Here is a 22065-nt window from a genome sequence, read left to right as displayed (position 1 = left end):
AGTAGTTGAAAATGTTTTGAAAAGGGTTGCCACCTGCTTCAAAATTCTAACTTAGTAAACTTGTGTACAAGTAATATAAAATACTTAAATATGGGTGTCAAACAAGATAGTGCTGAGAAATCTTTAGTCTAAACATTAATTTTTTTTTTTTTGAAACGGGTTGCCACCTGTTAAAAAAATAATAAGTTTAATTATGTAACAAGTAAAATTAATCATTAAAAGAAAAGTATTTAGTTGAAATGGGTTTGAAAAAGATGTATTCCAGAACTTTATTTTGGGAGAGTTGCCACGGGTTTATAAAAATCAAATTTAATTTAATTAATCAGTTAATTGAAATATGAATAGAAATATCAGACGAAAAAGATTTATAAATATTTGAGTTTTAGAATACTTTTAAAGAGGGTTGCCACCAGTCTGAAAAATGGAATTTATGTAATCTATACACAAGTTAAATGAAATATTAGATTATGAGTGTCAAACGAAAGAGCTTTAAGAAAGCCTTTGTTTGAACATATTTTTTAATAGGGTTGTCACCGATTCCAAAACTATCTAACTATGTACATATACATACATACATACATGTATATGTACATATGTATTCTATGCCACCTCTTAAAAAATTAAGTTCAATCATTTAATAAGTAAACTGAGTTATTAAAAGATATTTCAATCTAAATGGGTTTAAAAAGTACTTATTTCTGAGCTTTATTTAAAAGAGTTGCCACCTGTTTAAAAAGCCAAATTCAACTTGACTAAGGCAGTTAGATAATTGAAATACGTTCATATGTGTTACAATATGGGTGTCAGACGGAAGAGGTTTAAAAAGGTTATAGTTTGTATACATACATATATTTTGAATAGAGTCCCCGCCTGTTTGAGGAGTCGAATTTAATTCAATTTTACACAAGTGTTAAGTAATCTCTAGGTTCGAGATTTTTGAGGTGTTTGGCCTGTTTAAGAATTTAAATTCGAATTATTTAATAAATTAAATGCAATGTTGATGAGATAAGCACATATCGAAATGGTTTTGCAAAGGCTTAATTTTTGAACTACATTTAGGAGGGCTAAACTTAATTCAACTTAAAGATTTAAAAAGGGTTTTAGTTAGAAAATATTTTGAAGAAGGTTACCACCTATTTTAAAAGTCGAACTCTGTATTAAAATATTTGTTTAATTTGAAAATATTTTTTATTAGAGTTGCCACCTATTCGAAAAAAAGTCGATTTTACTGTGTAGGCATGTATATACATGTATAATACGCGAAGGCACTATTTGTGAAAATCAACTGATTTACACAGCAACAAAATTTTAATTTTTGAAGTTGGAACTTTTTTAATAAGTAAAGGGGGATTTAAATTTGATAAATCGACACCATTCGAGGGCTCATGGATGGATTTAAATAAAATTTGCACACGCATCGCTTGCCATGCGGGTTCACTAGTGTTCAGCACAACGTTAACAAGAAGAAGAGTTTTGCACAAAGTTTAGAAATTTAATTTGTATGTTTTTTGTTGTAGCATTAACTGTATAAACAAAAACAAATAACTGCGTAAAAAATTTAAAGAAAATGTTGTGCATATGTACATTGTGAAAAATGATCTATGCCAGCAATTTGTGCGGGACTGTATACATATGTATAATAATCGATTCTCCTCATAATCCGAAAAAAATAAAAACCGAAATGATTTTTTTTTGTTATCAAAAATTACCAAGGGTCGCTTTTCAGACTCTGCGCTATACAACAAATTCTTTAATTATTTTTCGAAAATCTAAGCATCCAGTTCTTTCTTTATAAACATGGGTAATACATGTTCAAACACTCCTTCGTCCCTCGTGTACGGATGTGATTCTTAAATATCAAGCACAAAAAGCTGCTGAAGCTGGAACCGTCTAATTGACTAGTCTATTGACTTGATCTAAAAACCTTGCCGTAGTAGCGGAAGATTTTCGAAGTTAGACTGCTATTTCAGCGCCGCATTTTTTTTTAATAGCTAAGAGGATAGAGGTTAGGCAATTCAAAATCATCTGCGAAAAGTTCCAGCCTCGTTTCTATTGGCAAGAGATCATATAGAAATGAATGCTTGTGAGGTACACTTTTGTAAACACAACCAGCCATATCATGAGTTACATTTCCCCCAAACCGGTTCACTTTTCACTTCACTGGGCGGATGAAACATTTTCGGGTGAATATTTTTTCGGGCGAAACTCAGGATAAGGCAGATTATTTTCTCTTTTTTTCGTTTTTGTGAACATTTCTTCACTTGGTTTAATATCTGTATACCTTCGTGATCAAGTCCTTACTGTAATTCGTTTGAAAGTAAGTCTAGTCTTTTCAGTACCGATCTTTGGTTGATAATCTCATACCTGACGTAGAACAATCAGTTTGCTTTAAGCGGCGAAACATTTTCTTGATTATAGGCTACGAATGGTTTTTCGAGATCCAAGTTGTCAGCATCACCTTTACCCATTACAAAAATTATTTCGAGCGCGAGCATGCAGTTCGCAGCATTCGATACTCAAGATAAGAGCGAACCTCATTTCGAACTTATTTAATTTTTCCCATTATCCTCTTATTAAAGATTTTCTTTTTGCAGTATACTGCCCCCGTCGAAAAACAACAATAAACGATTTTCGTTGGGGTTTACTTATATTCTTTTTAATTAGTTTTCTTGCTGCAGTGGAATTTTTCCCCATATTCAGACATGGCGTTATTTGATAAAATACATATTTATGTATTTAAATCGATGTTTGGTGATCGATCTATCTTTACGTTTTCTTCCTGCATCGATTATTTTAATTTTATTTATATTTGAAGTGAAACTTCTTTAGCGGCGGTTGGTTGGTTGGTTGGGAGCAAATTGGCAAATTCAACGGAAATTGCACACGGAAATGGTGCAACGGAAATAGTTGGGACGGATGCTTCTTGAATGCATGTTATTAATTTAACAAAAATTTGCTAATAAAAAGTTAAAGAATAACACTTAGAAAACGATCAATACAAGAATGAAAGTAAAGGTGAGTATGCACATACGTAGATAAAGAGAAGGATAAAGGCAAAGGTAAAAATAAAAACAAAAACGAATATGTCTAAGATAAAGACAAAAATGAAGATCAAGGTAAATTTAAACACTTCTTCTATATCTATACATAGTATAAAGGAAAGTCGAGATTTTTTGTGCGCAGTAGTCTCGAAAACTACTGAACGGATTTTGACGAGATTTTCTCTAATGTACTCTGTATCGACAGGAGATTGACCTTTTTTACTTAGAATTTTAATAGGGTTGCCACCTGTCTAAAAAACTAAAGATCAGGTGCCAGATGAATGGAATTGACCTCTAGAAAAGCACTAATGTTTTTTTTTTTATAGGGTTGCCACCTGTTAATAAAATTACTATATTCAATCATAATAAGCGTAGGCATCAGTTCTGTACCGTCACTGTCAAACGAAAAGACTTAGCCTCTACATGTGTAATAATGTATTATTCTTCTGAGAAGGGTTGCCACCTATTAAAATGTTAAAAGATTTTCGCCGTTCGTTGCATTACAAAATGATATACCAAATGAAAGGGCCTGGCCTTCGCTAGTACAAAAGCTTTCATTTTTTGAATAGGGTTGCCACCTATTTAAAAGTTACTATCTTATATACATAGTATAGAGGAAAGTCGAGATATTTTGCCCACGCTAATCTCAAAAACTACTGAACGGATTTATACGAGATTTTTTAAGTATCCGTATTGATAGGAATATTATCTTTAGTACTTTAAATTCCTATAAAATTATATACAAAAATGCCTCGGCTTTTAGATGTTCAATAATGTATTACTTTTTGAGTAGGTTTGCCACCTGTTTAGTTATCAATCGCATTTATTTAATATCCACACATTCAGCGCGTGGCGAAGCTACGCAAAGGTGAAGGGGAATATGTAGATGAAGAAAATGATAAACATAAAGGTAAAAACAAAATTAATCTAAAGAAAAAGATGAGGATGGGGATACCGATAAAAGTTCAGCTGAAGATAGAGGAGAGGAGAGATTAAAATAAAGGTAATTATAGAGAAAAGGATATAGATAGAGACACAGAGACTCAATCTGGGAACTATTTTGGCGTTTTAGAGATTTTTGGGATTCTCGGGACTTATCGATATAAGAGTCGATATTTTTATCGAATTTGTTATCGATTTTGTTATCTAGTCAATTTAGCGCTTTCTTTGTGTTAAAGCCACTGTGCTATTTTATGTGAATCAAAAAATAAACTGATTTATCGTGTAGTTTAATAAAATGTGGAATAAAAACCAAAGTAATCAAGGTACATATGTACATTAGACTGCTCCCCATACAAAGAATAATCGGTACGTTTTTCCATTAGAATTATAAATTCTATTATATTTTAAGACGTCCACCAAAATATTTCCGAAAAATATTAAGATTTAAGTGAGCTGGACCGATTTGAAAATTCCTCCAAGAATGGAGTTTTTCATGAATAAAAATAGTTTCTTAAAGATTTTTTTTGAAAAAACCCCCTCAAATGGCAAAACGCTTCAAGGTTAAAAAATTTGCATGAAAATATTTTAAAAAAACTAAAAATAAAATTTAAACGGAATCGTAATAATGAGATTTTTTATGCTGTTTTTTAACTTTTTTCAAAGATTAGTATAAGAAAAACTTGAATAACTAAACCTAAACACTTCCGATTTAGACTTGTGAGGTATTATTGGAAAGGTGTTTTCTCACCCTTTTTATATCTTTGCTAATAAGCTCATTTAAAGGATGAAAGAGAAAGGTAGGGTGAACGAACGTCATTCAAAGATGAATTATGATGTGTTGGTATTTGAAAAAAAAAAAAAATGGGACACGAATGACTTTTTTTTGGACAGAAATAAAAACAGTGTGAAAATACCTTTCTATCGAGGTCCCATAAGTCTAAATAAGAATAGTTTTGGCCCAGTTATTCAAGTTTTTTGTAAATCAATCTTTGAAAGAAGTAAAAAAAAACAGCATCAAAAATCTTATTCTTACGATTCCGTTGAAAAAATTTTTAAATATTTTTATGCAGATTTTTTAAGCTTAATCTGTTTTGTCATCCGAGGGGACTTTTTTCAAAAAGTTCTTTAAGAAACTATTTTTGTTCATAAAAAACTTCATTTTTGGAGGTATTTTCAAATCGGTCCAGCTCGCTTAAATCTTAATATTTTTCCGAAATATTTTGGTGGGCATCTTAAAATATTATAAATTTTGTAATCCTGGCGGAAAAACCGCAACTTTTTTTTGGAGATGCAGTCTAATGTACATACATACATACATACATACATATTTCCTTCATTTCCACAATTGTTTCGAAAGTGGTCATTCTTCAAAATGTTATCAAAATGAACGACGTCTACAAGTCCAGTTAAAAGCTTGAAAAAAAAATGAAAAAAATGCCTATTTAATTGTAGTGGGATGTACAAATAAAACAATGGGCCGTGTGCATTAGACCTAAGCAAATGCTTTTTCTTAAAATTTCAGACTATTTACTTCATTTTTTTTTAAATAAATTTAAGTGAAAGGTAAGAAAAAATTTTAAGTAAAAGCAATTGCTTATTTTTTATGCATACGGCCACATATTTCCACCTTATTTCCTACGCATTTTCCGCTGCTGCCGAGCCAACGCTTTTTCGCCTCCTTAACTCCTAATTATGCCAAGTTGTACCTAAAAATAATATTGGCGATTATGTAGAGGAAGTTAGCTGCTTGGAACACTCTAAGCGCTTATCAGTTGTGAAAAAAGAATTAAAAGTTAATTATTTTCTCAAATCAAAGCTTTTTTTCTTTTTTACTTTGTTTTTTTGTTTTTGCTTTTTCATGCCAACTATCAGTGCCACAACCTATTTATTTATAAGCATACCACATACATACTTGCATATAATAAGTTCACATGTTCAACTTATTTACTTAATGGATTTTTTTTTTTTTTGAAATTTGGATTCATGAATTACGTACCGAGACTTTATTTTTCGCCCCTAACGCCACCATAGCGCACTACTTTCCTGCGTATCGGCGCGACGTGTAGTAGGTTCGAGGTGTCGAAATTCGGTTCTATGCCGTTAGTAGTGTTTTTTATGTTTTTTTTTTTTTTGACATTTGTTTACCTCATTCCTAGTTGTATGTTTTTTTATGTACATATGTATGTATGTATATAGCTCTCAATATCGCCTATACTTAAACGATCAGTCAATCAGTAGATCGGGGATTGAAACAAAAATAAAATCAAATGAAATGCAACGAATAATTTGGTTCGGTTCGACTCACACACGCGCTTAAACTTGTGTTCTGCTTCTTTAACCAAAAACAAAATAAATATAAAGAAACAACAACAACCATTTAAAATCGTAATGAAACAAGGCAATTTTTTGTGCTTCGTACATTTCTTTCGGGGTCTCTTGCCAGTATAAAATTGTGTGTATGGACATACAGGAAGCATTCAATGGTGCGCGATCCGTAGGGCTGTTTCTTCTACTCTCGAGTACCAAAAACGCTTAGCGTAAAGCAAGTAGCGAAAGTGAAAGTTCTCAAGTTTTGGTGGAAAAAGTTTTAACAAATCAAATTTAAAAAAAAAAAGAAAACCTGCAGTGTTTTCTTACCAAAAAGTAACTCAAAAGTTTTTAGAAGTAAAGTGCAAACAACAAGTGTAGTGAACATGAAATCTTAAGCCCGGCTTTCAAACAAAAAAAAAATTAGCAAATCTAAAAATTAAAACAAAAACACACCAGCAAATACACCAAAAATTGTTCACCTTAAATCATCAAACAACTCTGGGCATCTTTGCAAGTATTCTGTACTGCTGACTACGTAAGACTAACCTCTTCTACTACTACCTATTACAAATGCTGCTTTGAAGGATCTCATACATCCTGCAGAATTTCTAAAAAAAAAAAAATATATATTTTCAAGTCAAGCCAGTCTTACTTCATTATTTGTATTACCTGAGAGATACATAACTGCATTGCATAGTAAAAAGTGAAAATTTGGAGCTGCACAATGTTTATAACTCTCTCACGTAAGTAACTATTTAATTAAGTAATATATGTATGTACTGAAAATTTTTGGCGACAATAAACGATCGGGGTTTTATTGTTTTCATATATTGTAATAGAACTACATGTTGTCAAATTATTATTTTTTATAAAATCTGGTTTTAAAATTAAAGGAAAATTTTAATTGTACAGATTTGTATGCCGAATTGCCACTATGCATCGATATACATATTTATTAACAACTAAGCAATTATAAGCAATTTGTATCATTTTATACTAGGCACTGAAATGGAAGAAAATGTGCCTAACGGAAATACAGGTACATGATTCGAAAATTTTTTGTTGCCACTTTTGTCAGTATATATAAGTACATATATCTACATGTATTTTTATATTTTTTTTTCAAATAATGTCCAGTGAAAGTGGGCATGACTTGAAAATAGGTAATTTATGTAGAGTAATTGTTTTAATAACAATTAAGATTTTTCAAAGTTTACTGGCAAAGTTGAGGCATAAGAAACTTTTCGCATCACTACTTTGAGAATAATAGTCATTAAAACTGTTTCCACATTGTAAATATCATGCGAAGGGCACACAGTGTGACGTGGGATAATAATATCTAATAATAATAGATTGGCGCTTACACAAAATCTCAGTGCTTGGCCGAGCTTCTCCTCCGATTTGTGGCGTGCGCCTTGATGTTGTCACACAAAGGAGAGGTACCTACAATTTTACGCCGATTCCGAACGTCTATTGTATTTTAATGCCTAGTGGAAATGTGGCATTACCCATTAGGCAAATAAAGATATATGAATGCGCATTTTTTTAATATAGATTACTTAATTTCTGGGGTTGCATAAGTGCAATTAATATTCATTAGAATAAAAATTTGCTATTTCTGTTATGGATCCTTGCGACTTTAGTAAACGGAGTATATATATAATTTTTTTAATATTTTGCTTAATTTTTAGGGCCTATGTACATGTATTTATTTGTTGAACAAAAAATTAAAAACGCCATGAATTTTCACAATTTTGGAATAAAAATAGAAAAAAATAATATCTATATAAATAGATAAAAATGTACATACTTTTAAATTTATATCTTAAAATTGTAAAAACTAAATGCCGAATTCACTTAATTTTTAGAAAGCAATGTGAAATTTTTTAATATTTGTTTTTATTTTTTACTCATATATTTTTTATTTATTTTTTACTATTTTATTTATTTATTTTTTTTTATAAATTTTTTATTTCATTTGTTTTTGTTATTAATGGCCTTATACCAATTATACTCAAAAATTTTTATTGAGCCGTTTTTAATGAAATAAAAATTGTTGAATATAATTTTTTAATTCTTTATTAATTTTTGAATTCTTTTTTATTTTTTAACAAATTTGCGAATCAAATATTAATGCTCATACTTTGCTTCAACTTTGAGTAATTTTTGTACTTAATAACATACATATTATACAATTAAAACAAAAAAAAAAGTTTATAAGATATTCATTTTAATTTTTGAAAGCAATACGTTAAAGATCCACCAGTATTTTTTATTTCTTTTACCTTTATTTTTTTTTATCTTCGATTTGGAGGTAACATTTCATTTTCTTAAAGTAGATACCATCTTTTATAAAACTTCGAGTTGTAGTCTCCTTTTTCCAATAGGCATGAACTGTAGTTAAGGCTTGGTAGAAATGCACTATAATAATGCGAGGAAATTCTACGCTAGGCTTAGACCATTCGGTTCCAGATGAAGACCGAACCTTACACTTACAGTAGACACCATTATGAATTCTAGAACTATTGGTAGAATCTGAGGAGCGCCCCGAATACCACTTTGAGACGTCCTCTATTTTTGCACCTGTTTATCCTCCATCTACATATTTCAGCCAAGTTCTTGATAGCGCAGGCATAAACATATGTTGTTCTTGTAGCGGTAGCTTAACCCTTCCCAGAATTAGATTTGTCTCCTGGCTTTATACATTCCCTAAGTTCGTGGATAGTTCGTCGCTGATTCCTATCTTGAATGCTGGTACCACCCACAATTGGGCAGTGAGTGACCTGTCTGTAAACTAGTTATCATTATTTTTCCAGTAACTATCGCTTTTGGTCATCTTATTCACTATTTTCGTTCCTTCGACGTCTTTATTGCCTGGAACCTAATAGATAAGCAGCCGCTTTTACGTAGCTAGCCTCTCCACTGCTTCCTTGGGTTGCCCTTTTTGTCGCTTGACTTTTAGCACTACTGTGGTTCGAAGGCGCAAAATTTTACCCAGTGATTTTCAACGGTTCTTAAGTTAGCCAATTACCACCAATAGAGTTTAGCAAGGTCCGGGCTGTAGCGGTGGATGCAATAAAACTTCCCAAACAAGTGCCGTCAATTTGTTCCGAGTTATCAAAAATGTGTGTGACCTGGCATTGCCTCTTCTGTTAGCCAATTCTGGTCGCCCATTCTTGATTGCTTCGTTCAAGCGGTCATTTCACTCATTTTCAAATCAATATACATAACTTCTTGCACGAGCGACGAATTATACAACTGTCTTCACTACAAATGTAGCCTAAAATGTCGCGCACGTTAGTTAGACGTTATTGTATTAGTGTTGCCAGACATAAGGCCATCAATGCCACATAGGGAAACAAATCGGCAGAGACTTTTCATAGGATCCAGCATTTGTGAAAGCAATGTAAATGCCGCAGGTGCTAAAACATTAGGGAATTCAGGGTATACATATACATATTTACCAAACAAACGGTAAGGGTCGCTACGTCATTCACCTTCACGAAATTGAATGGAAATTAGAAACAAAATAAAATCATGGCGGACGTGATTGAAGCGGCTTACCACTTATGTACGTATGTACAAATTATAAATACATATATTTTCTATATACTGATATGTACATAGTATGCTCCGATATGTACATATATACGAGGACATTTATATGTACTAACATGTATACCTAAATTTGTAAAAAGCCATCTTGATAATTAAAAATTCGTTTGTATGTACATTAGTGTGCATCGCCATCCATGCAAAAAAAAATCTGCTATTGTTTTCCATCGGAAATATAAAATTTATTTTAACGCCCAAATTCATAAAAAATAAAGCAGACTTTAATTGCTTTCTAAATCGAAAATTTCTATGAAAATGTTATTTTATAGAACCCTTCACTACTTTATTTTTTATGTATAAGGCCATAAGACTTTCGCCGAAATATTTCGGAAATACATCCTTATTTACGTGAGGTCCACCTATTTGAAAATACCTCAAAAAAAAAAGGGTTTTTTATAAATAAAATTAATTTTTGAGAATTTCTTTTTTCTAAAAGCCTTAAAGGTCTGCATGAAAATGTTTAAAAATTTTATCAGCGCCATCAAAATAATCAGATTTTTGAAGGTATTTTCAATTTGAACTAGCTCACCTAAGTCTTAATACATTCATACAATATTTACACCTCAATATTTTTTTGGGGTGAAATAGATTGTTTTACATTCTTTATCGAAAAAAAGAAGACACATATTTTTTAATTTCGTCATGATATTCGAAAATCTCGAAAAAAATTCCCGAAATTTTTAACTTACGGAGAAGTATCTTTTTTTAATTGTTTGCACTTAATAAACTATTTGTCGGAGAAAATCAGTTCAGGAATCAAAATGTGCGTAATTACGTCGAAATTCCACGAAAGTGTGAGATAGATTATAATAAAAAATAAATAAAATTTACATTAAAAATTCGAATTTTTTTATTTCTTATTTTTTTTTTTTTATTAACTTCATCATGTTTGATTTTTATTTTTTTCAACTTGAATAGTTGTCAAACTTTATGGAATGACCCATATTATTCCGAAAAATTTTGGCGAAAGTCTAAAAATATAATATATCAGGTAGAAAAGACGCAAGCTTTTTTTGGTCATGCACCCTAATGTACATACATACAAACATGCATAGAATTAATCTTTCCGGTATTTTTTTTCGGATTGACGGAATTGGGGTGTCGCGAATGTGCCTTCCATTTTTAGATTTATTTTTATTTTTTCTGAAACGCACAAAATTAGTACATGCTTGCTTTTTATTAAATTAAAAACAAAAAATATTATTTTGAAGAGAAAAAAATCAAAACCAAACATTGTCTGTCGCTTTTAATTGCTTGCTAACGCGCTTGTGCATGGAACCCAGGCCACGCTTGCTCGCACTCAGACGATTCATTGTCATTTCAATGAGATAGGTAGGACATTTGATTTTTTTTATTTTTTTTTTGTTTTGTGATTGTCACTAAGTGTTTCCCGTTTTAACCGACTTCACAAAAAGGAGAAGGTTATCATTTCGTCGGAATATGTATATATTCTTTTATGTATGTTACCGCATAACTAGACGCATAGCGTTATACAAAAATAGTAAAAAAAAAAAATAGATTATAAAGAAAGGTACAAGAAATTTAAAAATAAATAAGCAATCATGAAGCCAAATGTTATCTGTATAGATTTGGTGTAATAATTGCTCGCCGTTTCGTTATACAATACATATTTATGGATGCATGTATTTACTTATGTATAGAATATAATTTCGACAGTACCAAAAATTTCAATCTATTCAGATTTAACACCAAATCGACTATTTACCATAGACAAAAATAAATTTGCTGATAATGAGTACCTACGCACACAATGTTCGATCTGTCGAATTTTCATTCATTTAGTTTTACTTAAAAAATATTGACTTTCCCTTCTAAAGCAAATGACATTAGTTTTGCTTAGAAAATTTTACAATGGCATTGAAAAGGTGTGCTGACTTAATCCTAATACAACGCTCAGGCTTACAGTCCGTCCAGTATTTGCTGATTGCTCCAAACTGACACTGGTTCAGCATCTGTGGTGTATGTAGTTACTTACATACATACATATATTAAAGATAATGTGGAAAGCTTTACTGCCTCGGCATGTAGCAAGCTGACCTGCTAGCCATTCTCAAGTACATGGAGTGCGTGATGGAAATTAGGTGGGAAGAAATATCTTCCTGTCCTGGCAACTAAGCTACAATCAAGGCATTAGCCAGGTATCTAACTACTTCAAAACTAGTTCGGCTATGTAAGTCCCCGAGACAATTTTTTTGGGAAAGAACGTGAATAGATGAGGGGCCTTCTCTTGAAAATTTGTCGGCGATCTCTTTGTCTTTGATGTCCAACTTAGAGTTTGGTTATTGCTCGCCGCCAAGGGTTAAAGACTGCCAAAATCTTATTTGATAAGCTTGGAGATAGCCGGATGACTGTCTCAAGAGATGCCCATATAAATAAAGCCATCTTTCAAACCCCTTTCAAAATTTTTTTCAAGCGCAGGTTCGAGATTGCTAGCAGCTCGACCTCAGAGTCTGGTTCTAAAACATAAGAAACATTTGCCCAGACTTCTCGAGCGGCGATATTTATCTATTTCGACTCGCTTGCCAAGAGGAATCTCTTTTATATAGCACATAAAGGCAATAAGTCCGCAATTTTCTAACTCGTGACTTTTTTATAATATTATTCTGTTGCTTGTTCTCATGAAGTGTAATCTCTCGAAAATGCTGCTGCTGATTGAACAAAAATATGGCACAGAATTCAGCCAAGCCGTGGCTCCAGAGTCGCAGTTAAATAACTTGTTATTGATGCTTTGACCGAAAGCAAAACAAGGACCCTACGCCCGTACAAAAAGTCTTCTACAAGTCCATATAGCTCAGTGGATTTATTGGGAGTAGTAGTCTAGGTAGTATGTAATTCTAACTCAAGGTCCAAGGCAATTTAACGCAACTTAGAGCTTAAAAAATCAAAATGAAATAGACTTGGGCGTTGTGATAAGTTACGTTAAGTTTTGCCTATCGAAGTACACGCAAAGAGAATTATTAAGTGACAGCCTCTAAGTCATGTTAAGTTGCCATTGTCAGATCTTCGGACCTTTATCAAGGCTTTATCAAGGAACATAAAAAGAATTTTTTTCAGTGAACTTCTTTGCGCTCGGTTGCCAGCCATTCCAAATTCCGTTGAAACGAAAAAAAGTGCGAAGAAGAAATGGGATGGCGAGTGTAGTTGGGAAGGATTAAGGTTAATATTAAAGTTAAGATTAAGGTTAAAATTAATATTTTAGAGATTGACATTAAGATTAAGACTAAGGCTAAGATTTAGATTCATATTAAAGTTGAAATTAAAATTGAGAGACTAAGATTAAGATTGAAGCTAAAATAAAGATTGAGACTAAAATAAATATTAATTTTAAAATTAAGATTGAGGGACTGAGATAGAGATTAAGATTAAAATTAGGATTGAGATTAGAATAAAGGTTAAGATTAATTTTAAGATTAAGAGATTCAGATTAAGATTAAAATTAAGTTTGAGATTGAGATTAAGATTGAAATTAAAATTAAAAGTAAAAGATTGGGATCAAGATTAGAATTAAAAATTAAGATTGGGGATAAAATAAAGGTTACATTAAGATTAACATTAAGATTAAGATCGATATAAAGATTAAGATTATAATTAGGACTCAGCGGAAGAATTAGGATTAGCGTTAATACTAAAATTAAGATTAGGATAAAGATCGCGATTAAAATTAAAATTAAGATTAAGAGATTGAGATAGATATTAAAATTGAGATTAAGATTAAGACTAAGATTAAAATTAAGAATGAGATTAAGATTAAGATCGAAATTAAGATTAAAATTGCGGTGAAGTTTAAGATTAGGATTAGGATTAAGAAAAAAATTTAAATAAAGATTAATGTAAATTTTAGAATTGCGATTAAGATTAATATAAAGGTGAAGATGAAAATTTTTAAAAAGTACTCATAAATTAAGGTGGGCCATACTAGTAACAGGAAGAGGAAGTTTCACTTCCGACATGCGCGGGATGCACACACAACTTTTTTTTTTTTTTTTAATGGCAAATCTTCGAGTCGCTTTCTATAAATACAAAGTTGCTCACAAAAATCCATATGCCGAGTAGGAGAGATGTTTTAGTTATAAATGATTAAATCTGCTTTGAGGAATATTTTTACTTTAAGCAAAAATGAAAAATTTTGAAATCTACTGATAACAGGCACGTTGCACTTAAATGTGTTTTTATATTTTCTCGATTATCAGCGAGCATTAGAAAAAAAAAAACTCACTTGATATTAACATGCAGGGCAGCAAACTTTTTCTTTAAAAGTGCAATAAAAATTAAAAAGCAATAAAATTAGTTTATTTAAAGTGTTAGTTAACTATTGTTTTAACATTTATTGTGTGCCCTTGGCTATCACAAACCAGTCCATGAGTACGTACGATACAATTTATATAATAACAGATTAAATAAAATGTGAGGAAAAACTAAACTTTGTTGCATTTTTGTTTTGTTTTTGATTTTCTATAGGCGTTATGAAATCACTTTTATTTTGTACAGCAAAGAGTAGTGCACTCACGCCAGCAGCTTCCTCTCTTCCTTATCAAAACACAGCCGCTTGATTTCTAAGTACTAAGTACAACGACAGGCAGGTTCAACTGGGTGCAATTGCAGTTTTGTACATTTTTTTTTTTTTTTTCGCTTCTTATTGCAAAATCCATGTGATGCGCTTGGCGGCTAAACAAAAACAGGCACAAAAATTTGCTGCTAAAAAATTTGCAACTGTGTCAAAACAAAATCAATTGTTTTTGCCTTTTGAAATCTAGTAGGCATTAAAAATGTTATGAAAAACGCTCCAGAAAGCTTAAATTTTTTACGCGCTACTTATGTAAAAAAAAAAATAAATTTAATAACTGTCTAATTAAATATTCAATTAGTTCACCAACACTGGCCCTTTGGCTGTCAATGACAAAGCTATTCAGATTGGAATTATGTCTAGTATATGTATGTATGTATGTATTGTACATGCAAGACATACATACATGCCAATGTACATCAGAATGATGATGATAATGATGTGTAATCAGTAAGTGTAGGTACAACATAAAGTCAAATGAAGTGTAGCTAAGAAATTAAAACAAACAAAATATAAGAATCATATTTACTTCCCTAGAAAACTTTCTAATTAAAACTCACGTGGCTGCAACAGCAGCTGCTCTATCAGTTGAGATTATAGTCGCTTTTTTTTTAAATCATTTTCACATGTTTGACTATTGATGCTACGTAAATAGCGCTTACTCCTACAAATCTACAAATACATACATACAAAGTTTACTGATAATGGCAACTCTCTTTAGCCAGTTGAATTAATTTCCCTATACTACTAGCTGTGGAAATTATACATTGCTTTTTTTGGCGTTGAAAATAAAAAAAATAAAATAGTAAAAAAAAGTCACGTAAACATTTCGCATTGAAAGTCGGAGATACCATCAAATCAAAGCTCTACGAAAAAGTGTTACAAGGACATTTTTAAAACTTGAGAACATTACGCGTAGCGCAGAAAGAGCGCAGCAGCATTGCGGCAGGCGTGCAGACAACGCTCATTAAAGAAAAACATTTTACGTCATGCCCGATTGGTTGTTATTTATTTTGTATAGCTTGAGATTATAGCAAGAAAGTAAATATGTATGCAAATACAGTGCTGATAGGAAGTGTGCGTACGGGAACCAGAACTTTATATTACTTTTACGTATGTACTTTTAAACAAGCAACTTGACTTCAATATTCTCCAAACTTATATTGATTAAGCTGCGAATACATTCATTGTTTTGAGTTCTTTTTACAAATACATATGTACATAAATACATATGTAACTGGGAATGTCTTAACAATAAAAAAAAAAATACCTTTTATTATTCTCCAAAAAAGCCAACAATTTTAAGTATAGAGGTTTGAATGGCGTATGGATATAATTTTAAACTCCTTTAATACCTCATGAGATGTTTCTGTAATCCAATAATGGCATATCTTTGCGATAAATTATAATCCGCTTAAATGCTTTACAACATTTTTTTTCTTGATTTAAGATGTACAGAAGTTCAGATGTTTCTCTGTTGCTCTACCAATCAAATATCTTTAAGATATTTGAAATCCGCTTAAGTGCCTCGCGATAAAGTGTCAGTATTTCGAAGCACTTAAGTACAATTGCATTTCGAAGTTAAAACCTAAATTGTTAAATATTTAAAATGCACAGAAGTTCAGGTATTGATCTGTTGTTCTAACAACTTAAATATCTTAAAGATAAATATAAATCCGCTTAAGTGCCTCATGATAAAGTGTCATTGTTTCGAAGCACTTAAGTCCAATTTTATTTCGAAGGTATAACATCCGAATTTAATTGTGATAAATCAACATCCGCTTAATTGACTCACAAACAAATTTTTATTTCCTTCAAACTGTGAGTGTGAGTAGAATTTTCCGAAATCTATGTACAATTTTCTGCTCCTTATACACCTCAACTACTGCCCTAATGGCCAAACAATAAATACTTTCTCGATAAATTAAAACCTGTTTAAGTGCATCGTGAAAAAAATTCAATATTTTGAAGCAATTAAATCTCACTTGAATGTGTTTATATACATATTTTCTATGCCTTTTATACATCCCGTTGTATATCGAAGGCCTAACATAGTAATATCTTGACGTTAAATTACAATCCGCTTAATCGCCCCACAAAAAAAAAAATCTTTATGAATACGAGTATAAAACGGGTCCTGATGTACGGCTCAGATAGTGTCCCTATAGCCAAACAGTGAATATAAATATTTCCGAAAAAGTAAAATAACTTAAATGGACTCGTAGGAATATTTAATACTTCTTCGTAGCTGGAGTATGGTTACAATTTGCATGAAAGTATGTACAATTTTCAATTCCTTATTTGCCACAGCTAGTGTGGCGATGCTTCAGATAGTGTTCGGATCGCTAGCCAATCAATATTTTGACAATAAATTAGAATCCGTTTAATTGCCCCATAAAAAAAAGCTAATATTTCTTTCGTGCCGCAGACAATATTCCGAGAAATAAACAATGAAGACCTTGGTGATATTTTAAAAATCCGCTTAGTTGCCTCGCAAAAAAATTGTATATTTCCTTTAGATATGGAGCATGAAAACGGTTTTCAGCTCCATATAAGCTCAGCCAGTGTTCTGATGACCACACCATGAACATCTCCTCCGATTTGTGGCGTGCGCCTTGATGTTGTCACACAAAGCGAAGGGACCTACAGTTTTACGCCGACTCCGAACGGCAATTGTATTTTTATTAGAAGCAGAAATACACTCGAAGGTTTGCCATTGCCCGCCGAGGGACGACCGCTGTTAAAAAAAAACCTTTTTTCTATATTTTTTGCAATGTTGCTCTGACCGGGGCTTGAAGCCAGGCGTTGCGGAGTAGAAGCGCGCACTGCTTACCACTACACCACAGCGGCCATCGATAAATTAAAGTCCGCTTAATTGCCTTACACAAAATGCCAATATTTAATGATATTTTTAGGAATTATTAAAATGTAGAAAAAACTATAAGCGTTTTCTTCAGGTTTCGTTGGTCTAACAATTGAAAATATTTGCATTCAAACAAAATCCCGTTAATTGCCACGCTTCTCAGGACCTTATGCAGTTTTTTTGGTTCAAAACTTTGTAAATTCTTATGCTCGATTGTCGAAACTCTAGAATAATGGCGTATAATATCAATTAAAGCATATCCAAATATTACATTCGAAAATTTGTGAAACTTCATGGGCTGCCCGTTAGGTGTTAATTTATATTTTAGTTCTTTGGCAGATTTGGGTCGCTGTTCCTAGCCTAATGCCACTTTCTGTTCTCGATTTTTCTTGTGGTCGAAATTTTCACCTAAGATTTCCTCAGATAAAATTTCATGCTTGAAATTTCTGTGATCTTTCTTTTGTACACAACAGCGTATTATCTTGTCAATTGTATATAAACAACAGGTGCATAAAATTGCGCATAGAATTAAAGTCCATTGTTTTGTTAGTTTTATTTTTATTTTTTTTTTTTATATTTCCTTATAAAATGTAAATTCTAAAATGCTTTGTTCTAGTCGCATTTCTTAATAAATGAAAATTTTATTCTATTTTAAAAATAGCGCACATCCGTCATGGCACATTGCTTTTCATATCTGTCCACTACTTAGTTAAAGTAATCAAATTACTTAATCAGTGTTCCCATTTGCTTTATGTTGCCAGCGAAAAAAAAGAAAATTACATATTCGCAATTGTGCCGAAAATCTATTGACCTCTCTGAACTTATTCGCTTTATGCGTTCTAAAAAATATCTATACACGCACACACATAAATACTTAGCAAACTAAAACTAATAAAAAGTACACAAATCGAAATACATATTTCAAATTGATTTAGAACTACTCGTAATTAGAGTAATTATTTATGCATGGAGATGCCTCTCAATCCAAACAAAGGTGCTCTTTTTGTATGCAAATTCACTAAATTATACTTATTACGTTTTTTTTTATTCATTTCTTAAAGTTGTATTTATGCATACATATATTTATATATGTACGCGTACCTTGAGATAACAAGACACCTTGAAACAAGGTCGTCCTGCTTATTACAAACGAAATATTTTGTTTTACCATATTTTACTTTTATTTACTGAATTTAAGTAGCCTTTGTTATTATTTATTCATTGTTTATTTATTTACCCTTCCATTTGGTATGTAGAATTTATTACCTGAATCAGTTTGCGATCTATAATGTCACTATTAAGCGTAGTTTGTATTATAACTGAATCCTTAGAGTTGTTTTGAACTAAACCTTATGAAATCTTGTGCCTAAAAGTATGCTACATCCCCTCATTAACCGACCAAAACCGCATGCAAAGCACATATACACACACATGCGCACTAAAAGCTGTATATGAGATGAGATTTTGCATACTTCTCAAAAATAACAAATCGCCGAACTTATTGAAGTAATAATATTCTGGCACCTGAAATAATGCTCAACTGGCTTGATATAGCAAAAACCATACAGCTGCGAAGAAAGTGTTGAGATGATTCCACTTCGCCGCTTTTTCCAAACAACTGCAACGGTAGGGGTGCGTGACGATATTAAGGCGCATCGCATGTGTTCCTAAAGGACAGTGTCCGGGCAGTATGCCTGTCCGAGTTGCGAGTTGATACTTAGCTACAGAGGAGGGTGTATTGCCTAACTCATTCATCAGCCTGCAATGTAGCATTGCTTTTGTGGGCAATTCAGCCATATTTGGAAGCATCCAGAGACTATAGAGAATGGCCTCTCTCTCTATTCCCCAACCATCGTTGGTATCGATCGTACTATGTACTATAAGTGATTCCATCGGTTTGATAGCCGCTTAGCTAACAAAGTAGGTATTGGTTTTTTCAAATCGATAATACACTGCTGCATAGACAATCTTGCCTATTTTATAACGGCCAGCGCCGCCTAAAAACCGATGCAAATATTCGGCCAGCTGAGCACGATATTTGTGAAGAGTTCCTCACAGAATGTATCTCCTCCAGCTCTTTCGTCCAGCTTAGATTTGCCGTGAAGATGTTTTATGGACCGCTATTCCAGAAGTTGCCATTCACTCTCCACTCCAAGTAGAAAAAGCCAATTTCTTTCATCTTATACAATACATATTTTTACTCAAAGCCCACATTTCATTTCTGGAAATAAATTTAATAATTACTGCCTTATTAAATTAGCTATAGAGACAGCTGGGTAGATGATATGTTTAGAATTTTTGAAGTGAAACTTTTTTAGCGGCGGTTGGTTGGTTGGGAGTAAATTGGCAAATTCAACGGAAATTGCACACGTAAATGGTGCAACGGAAATTATTAGGGCTGTAATTAATTTAAAAAACATTTCTAATAAAGGGTTAAAGAAAAAAACTTAGAAAAAGACTAATACAAGAATAAAAGTAAAGGTGAGTACGTACATAGATAAATAAAAGGATAAAGGCAAAGGTAAAAATAAAAACAAAAACAAAGATGCGTAAAGATAAAAGCAAAAATGAAGGCCAAGGTAAATTTAAACACGTTCTTATATACATATATAAGGGCAAAGGTGAAGAGGAATATGTAGATGAAGAAAATGATAAACATAAAAGTAAAAACAAAGATGAGGATGAGGATACCGATAAAAGTTAAGACGAAGATAGGGGAAGAAAGTTTAAAATAAAGGTAATTGAAGAGGAAAAGATATAGAGAGAGACACAGAGACTCAATCTGCGAACTAGTTTGGGATTTTAGAAATTTTCGGAATTCTCGAGACTTATCGATAAAATAATCCATATTTTTATCGGTTTTGTTATCGATATTTTTATCGATTTGTTGTCGATTTTGTAATCGATATTTTAAACTATTTAGTAAGCGCTATTTTTTATCGATTTTGTTACCGATACTTATCGATTTTGTTATCGATATTTATCGATTTGGTTATCGATATTTATCGATTTGGTTATCGATATTTATCGATTTTGTTATCGATATTTATCGATTTGGTTACCAATACTTATCGATTTTGTTGTCGAATTTATCGATTATGTTATCGATATTTATCGGTTTTGTTATCGTCATTTATCGATTTAGCTATCGATATTTATCGATTTTGTTATCGATATTTATCGGTTTTATTATCGATATTTATCGATTTTGTTATCGATATTTATCAATTTTGTTATCGATATTTAACTATTTTGTTGTAGATTTTGTTATCGATATTTATCGATATTTGTCGAATTTCTCATCGATTTTGCTACGAATGGTATTAGCGATGTTGCCGTTGAAATTTTTATCGAATTTGTCATCGATTTTGTTATCGATTTTTTATCTATCTATCGCTTTTCTTATCGATATTTTGTTGGACGTTATTATCGATTTTGTTATCGATAGAGTATAAAGATAAAAATGAATATAATGGAAAAACAGAATAACATGAATGTTAATAAAACGAACAGGGGTCTACCCCTAGGGTAGGTAGGATCTAGATAGGTAGGGATCTAGATAGAAAAAAGAGAAAAAATATAACCTTAAGCAAAAGCAGAGCTCGAATCGTAACATACGATAGCGTACCAGTCGTCACGTAAAAACACATTTTTCGTATTATGACTTACGTGAACGTACTCTTTATCCCATTCAGCCTATACTGCCTGACGTATCACGTAATTTTCATTCGTATCGTTTTCGATCCGTGAACGGATGTTACGATTCGAGCCCAGATGTGTGTATGTATACATTTGTTATGAGACAAAATAGATAAGTAACGTAAGTTTCACTTCTCTAGTGTAGCCCAGGCGCACTTACTTCTTTTAAGTCTTGTGTCTCTTCTCTTCTATGAGCTTTTTATATGACTTCTTACATTAAATCTTGCCTTTAGTTTTTTGTTAAGCTCCACAGATTTGAGGTTTATCTCAATTTCGTTTTCGATGGGCTTGATTGAGGTGGAGGATAACACTTCCGTGGCCAGCACCATGCAACCTTTTGTGCCTTTGTAAGCTGTTCTCTGTTCGTAGCTTTCTCTAAGTACGTCAATTCGAAATAAGTTATAAATTAAATAAAACATCTTGATACTGTTATCAAATGGGAATTATTTTAAAAATCCTAAATTCATAAATGTTTTTTAGTAGGGCCTCCAAATTTTTAACGTAAGATACATATATATGTACATATTTAACTTAACGAATTCAAAAAATATTTAAGCATTGGTAATACTTTTGGGGATATTCCCTTAAGTTCCTTAAACTCCCTTTTTTGTAGAATGGTATCCAATTTTTCCTTGATTTTTTGCCCCAAGTTCACCCTGCCTACCTTGAATAGTCAATGATTTTTTTCCTAGCAATTTAGTTATTATTTCTAATTAATCTGTAGTTTGCATTTTCAAAAATTTTCTTTTTGAAGCAGAAATGCCCCTAGAGCATCTGAATGCAAATCTGCGTCAAAAAGAAAATTAAAAAAAAAAAATGTCGCTTACGTTTTTTTTGGCGGTTCAGCGCGATATATGTATGGCGCTGCGTCCGTGACATTAAATTAAATTTCGACGAAATCAGTAGCCAATAGTTGCATGGAATCATCAAACGCTCTTGCAATTGTGGAGTGATTTGTCCGTTCTAGAAAACTCTTGATTCGCAACAATTGTTAAGGCTTTAAAGGCCGG

The 22065-nt window shown here is 32.1% G+C and overlaps 1 protein-coding gene across 3 annotated transcripts in view; it reads left to right on the top strand.

Annotated features, from left to right (window-relative positions):
• Positions 1-22065, top strand: part of LOC118735670 (scavenger receptor class B member 1) — a 102181-nt gene that overhangs the window by 11613 nt on the left and 68503 nt on the right. Inside the window, exon 1 of one of the 3 annotated variants that reach the window (XM_036465576.1) lies at positions 6843-7036. The exons of the other annotated variants lie outside the window; for them this stretch is intronic. Coding sequence (XP_036321469.1) covers positions 7018-7036 — 19 coding nt within the window. The 5' untranslated portion in view covers positions 6843-7017. Of the gene's footprint in view, positions 1-6842; positions 7037-22065 lie in introns of those variants that run through there. 3 annotated transcript variants of the gene reach the window in all.

The sequence above is a fragment of the Rhagoletis pomonella genome, unplaced genomic scaffold (genome assembly GCF_013731165.1).
Source record: "Rhagoletis pomonella isolate Grant_MI unplaced genomic scaffold, Rhpom_1.0 Rhpom_scaffold_00003, whole genome shotgun sequence".
Lineage (NCBI taxonomy): Eukaryota > Metazoa > Arthropoda > Insecta > Diptera > Tephritidae > Rhagoletis > Rhagoletis pomonella.
The sequence above is the reverse complement of the archived record's forward strand: the minus strand, read 5'-3'. Positions and strand labels throughout refer to the sequence as shown.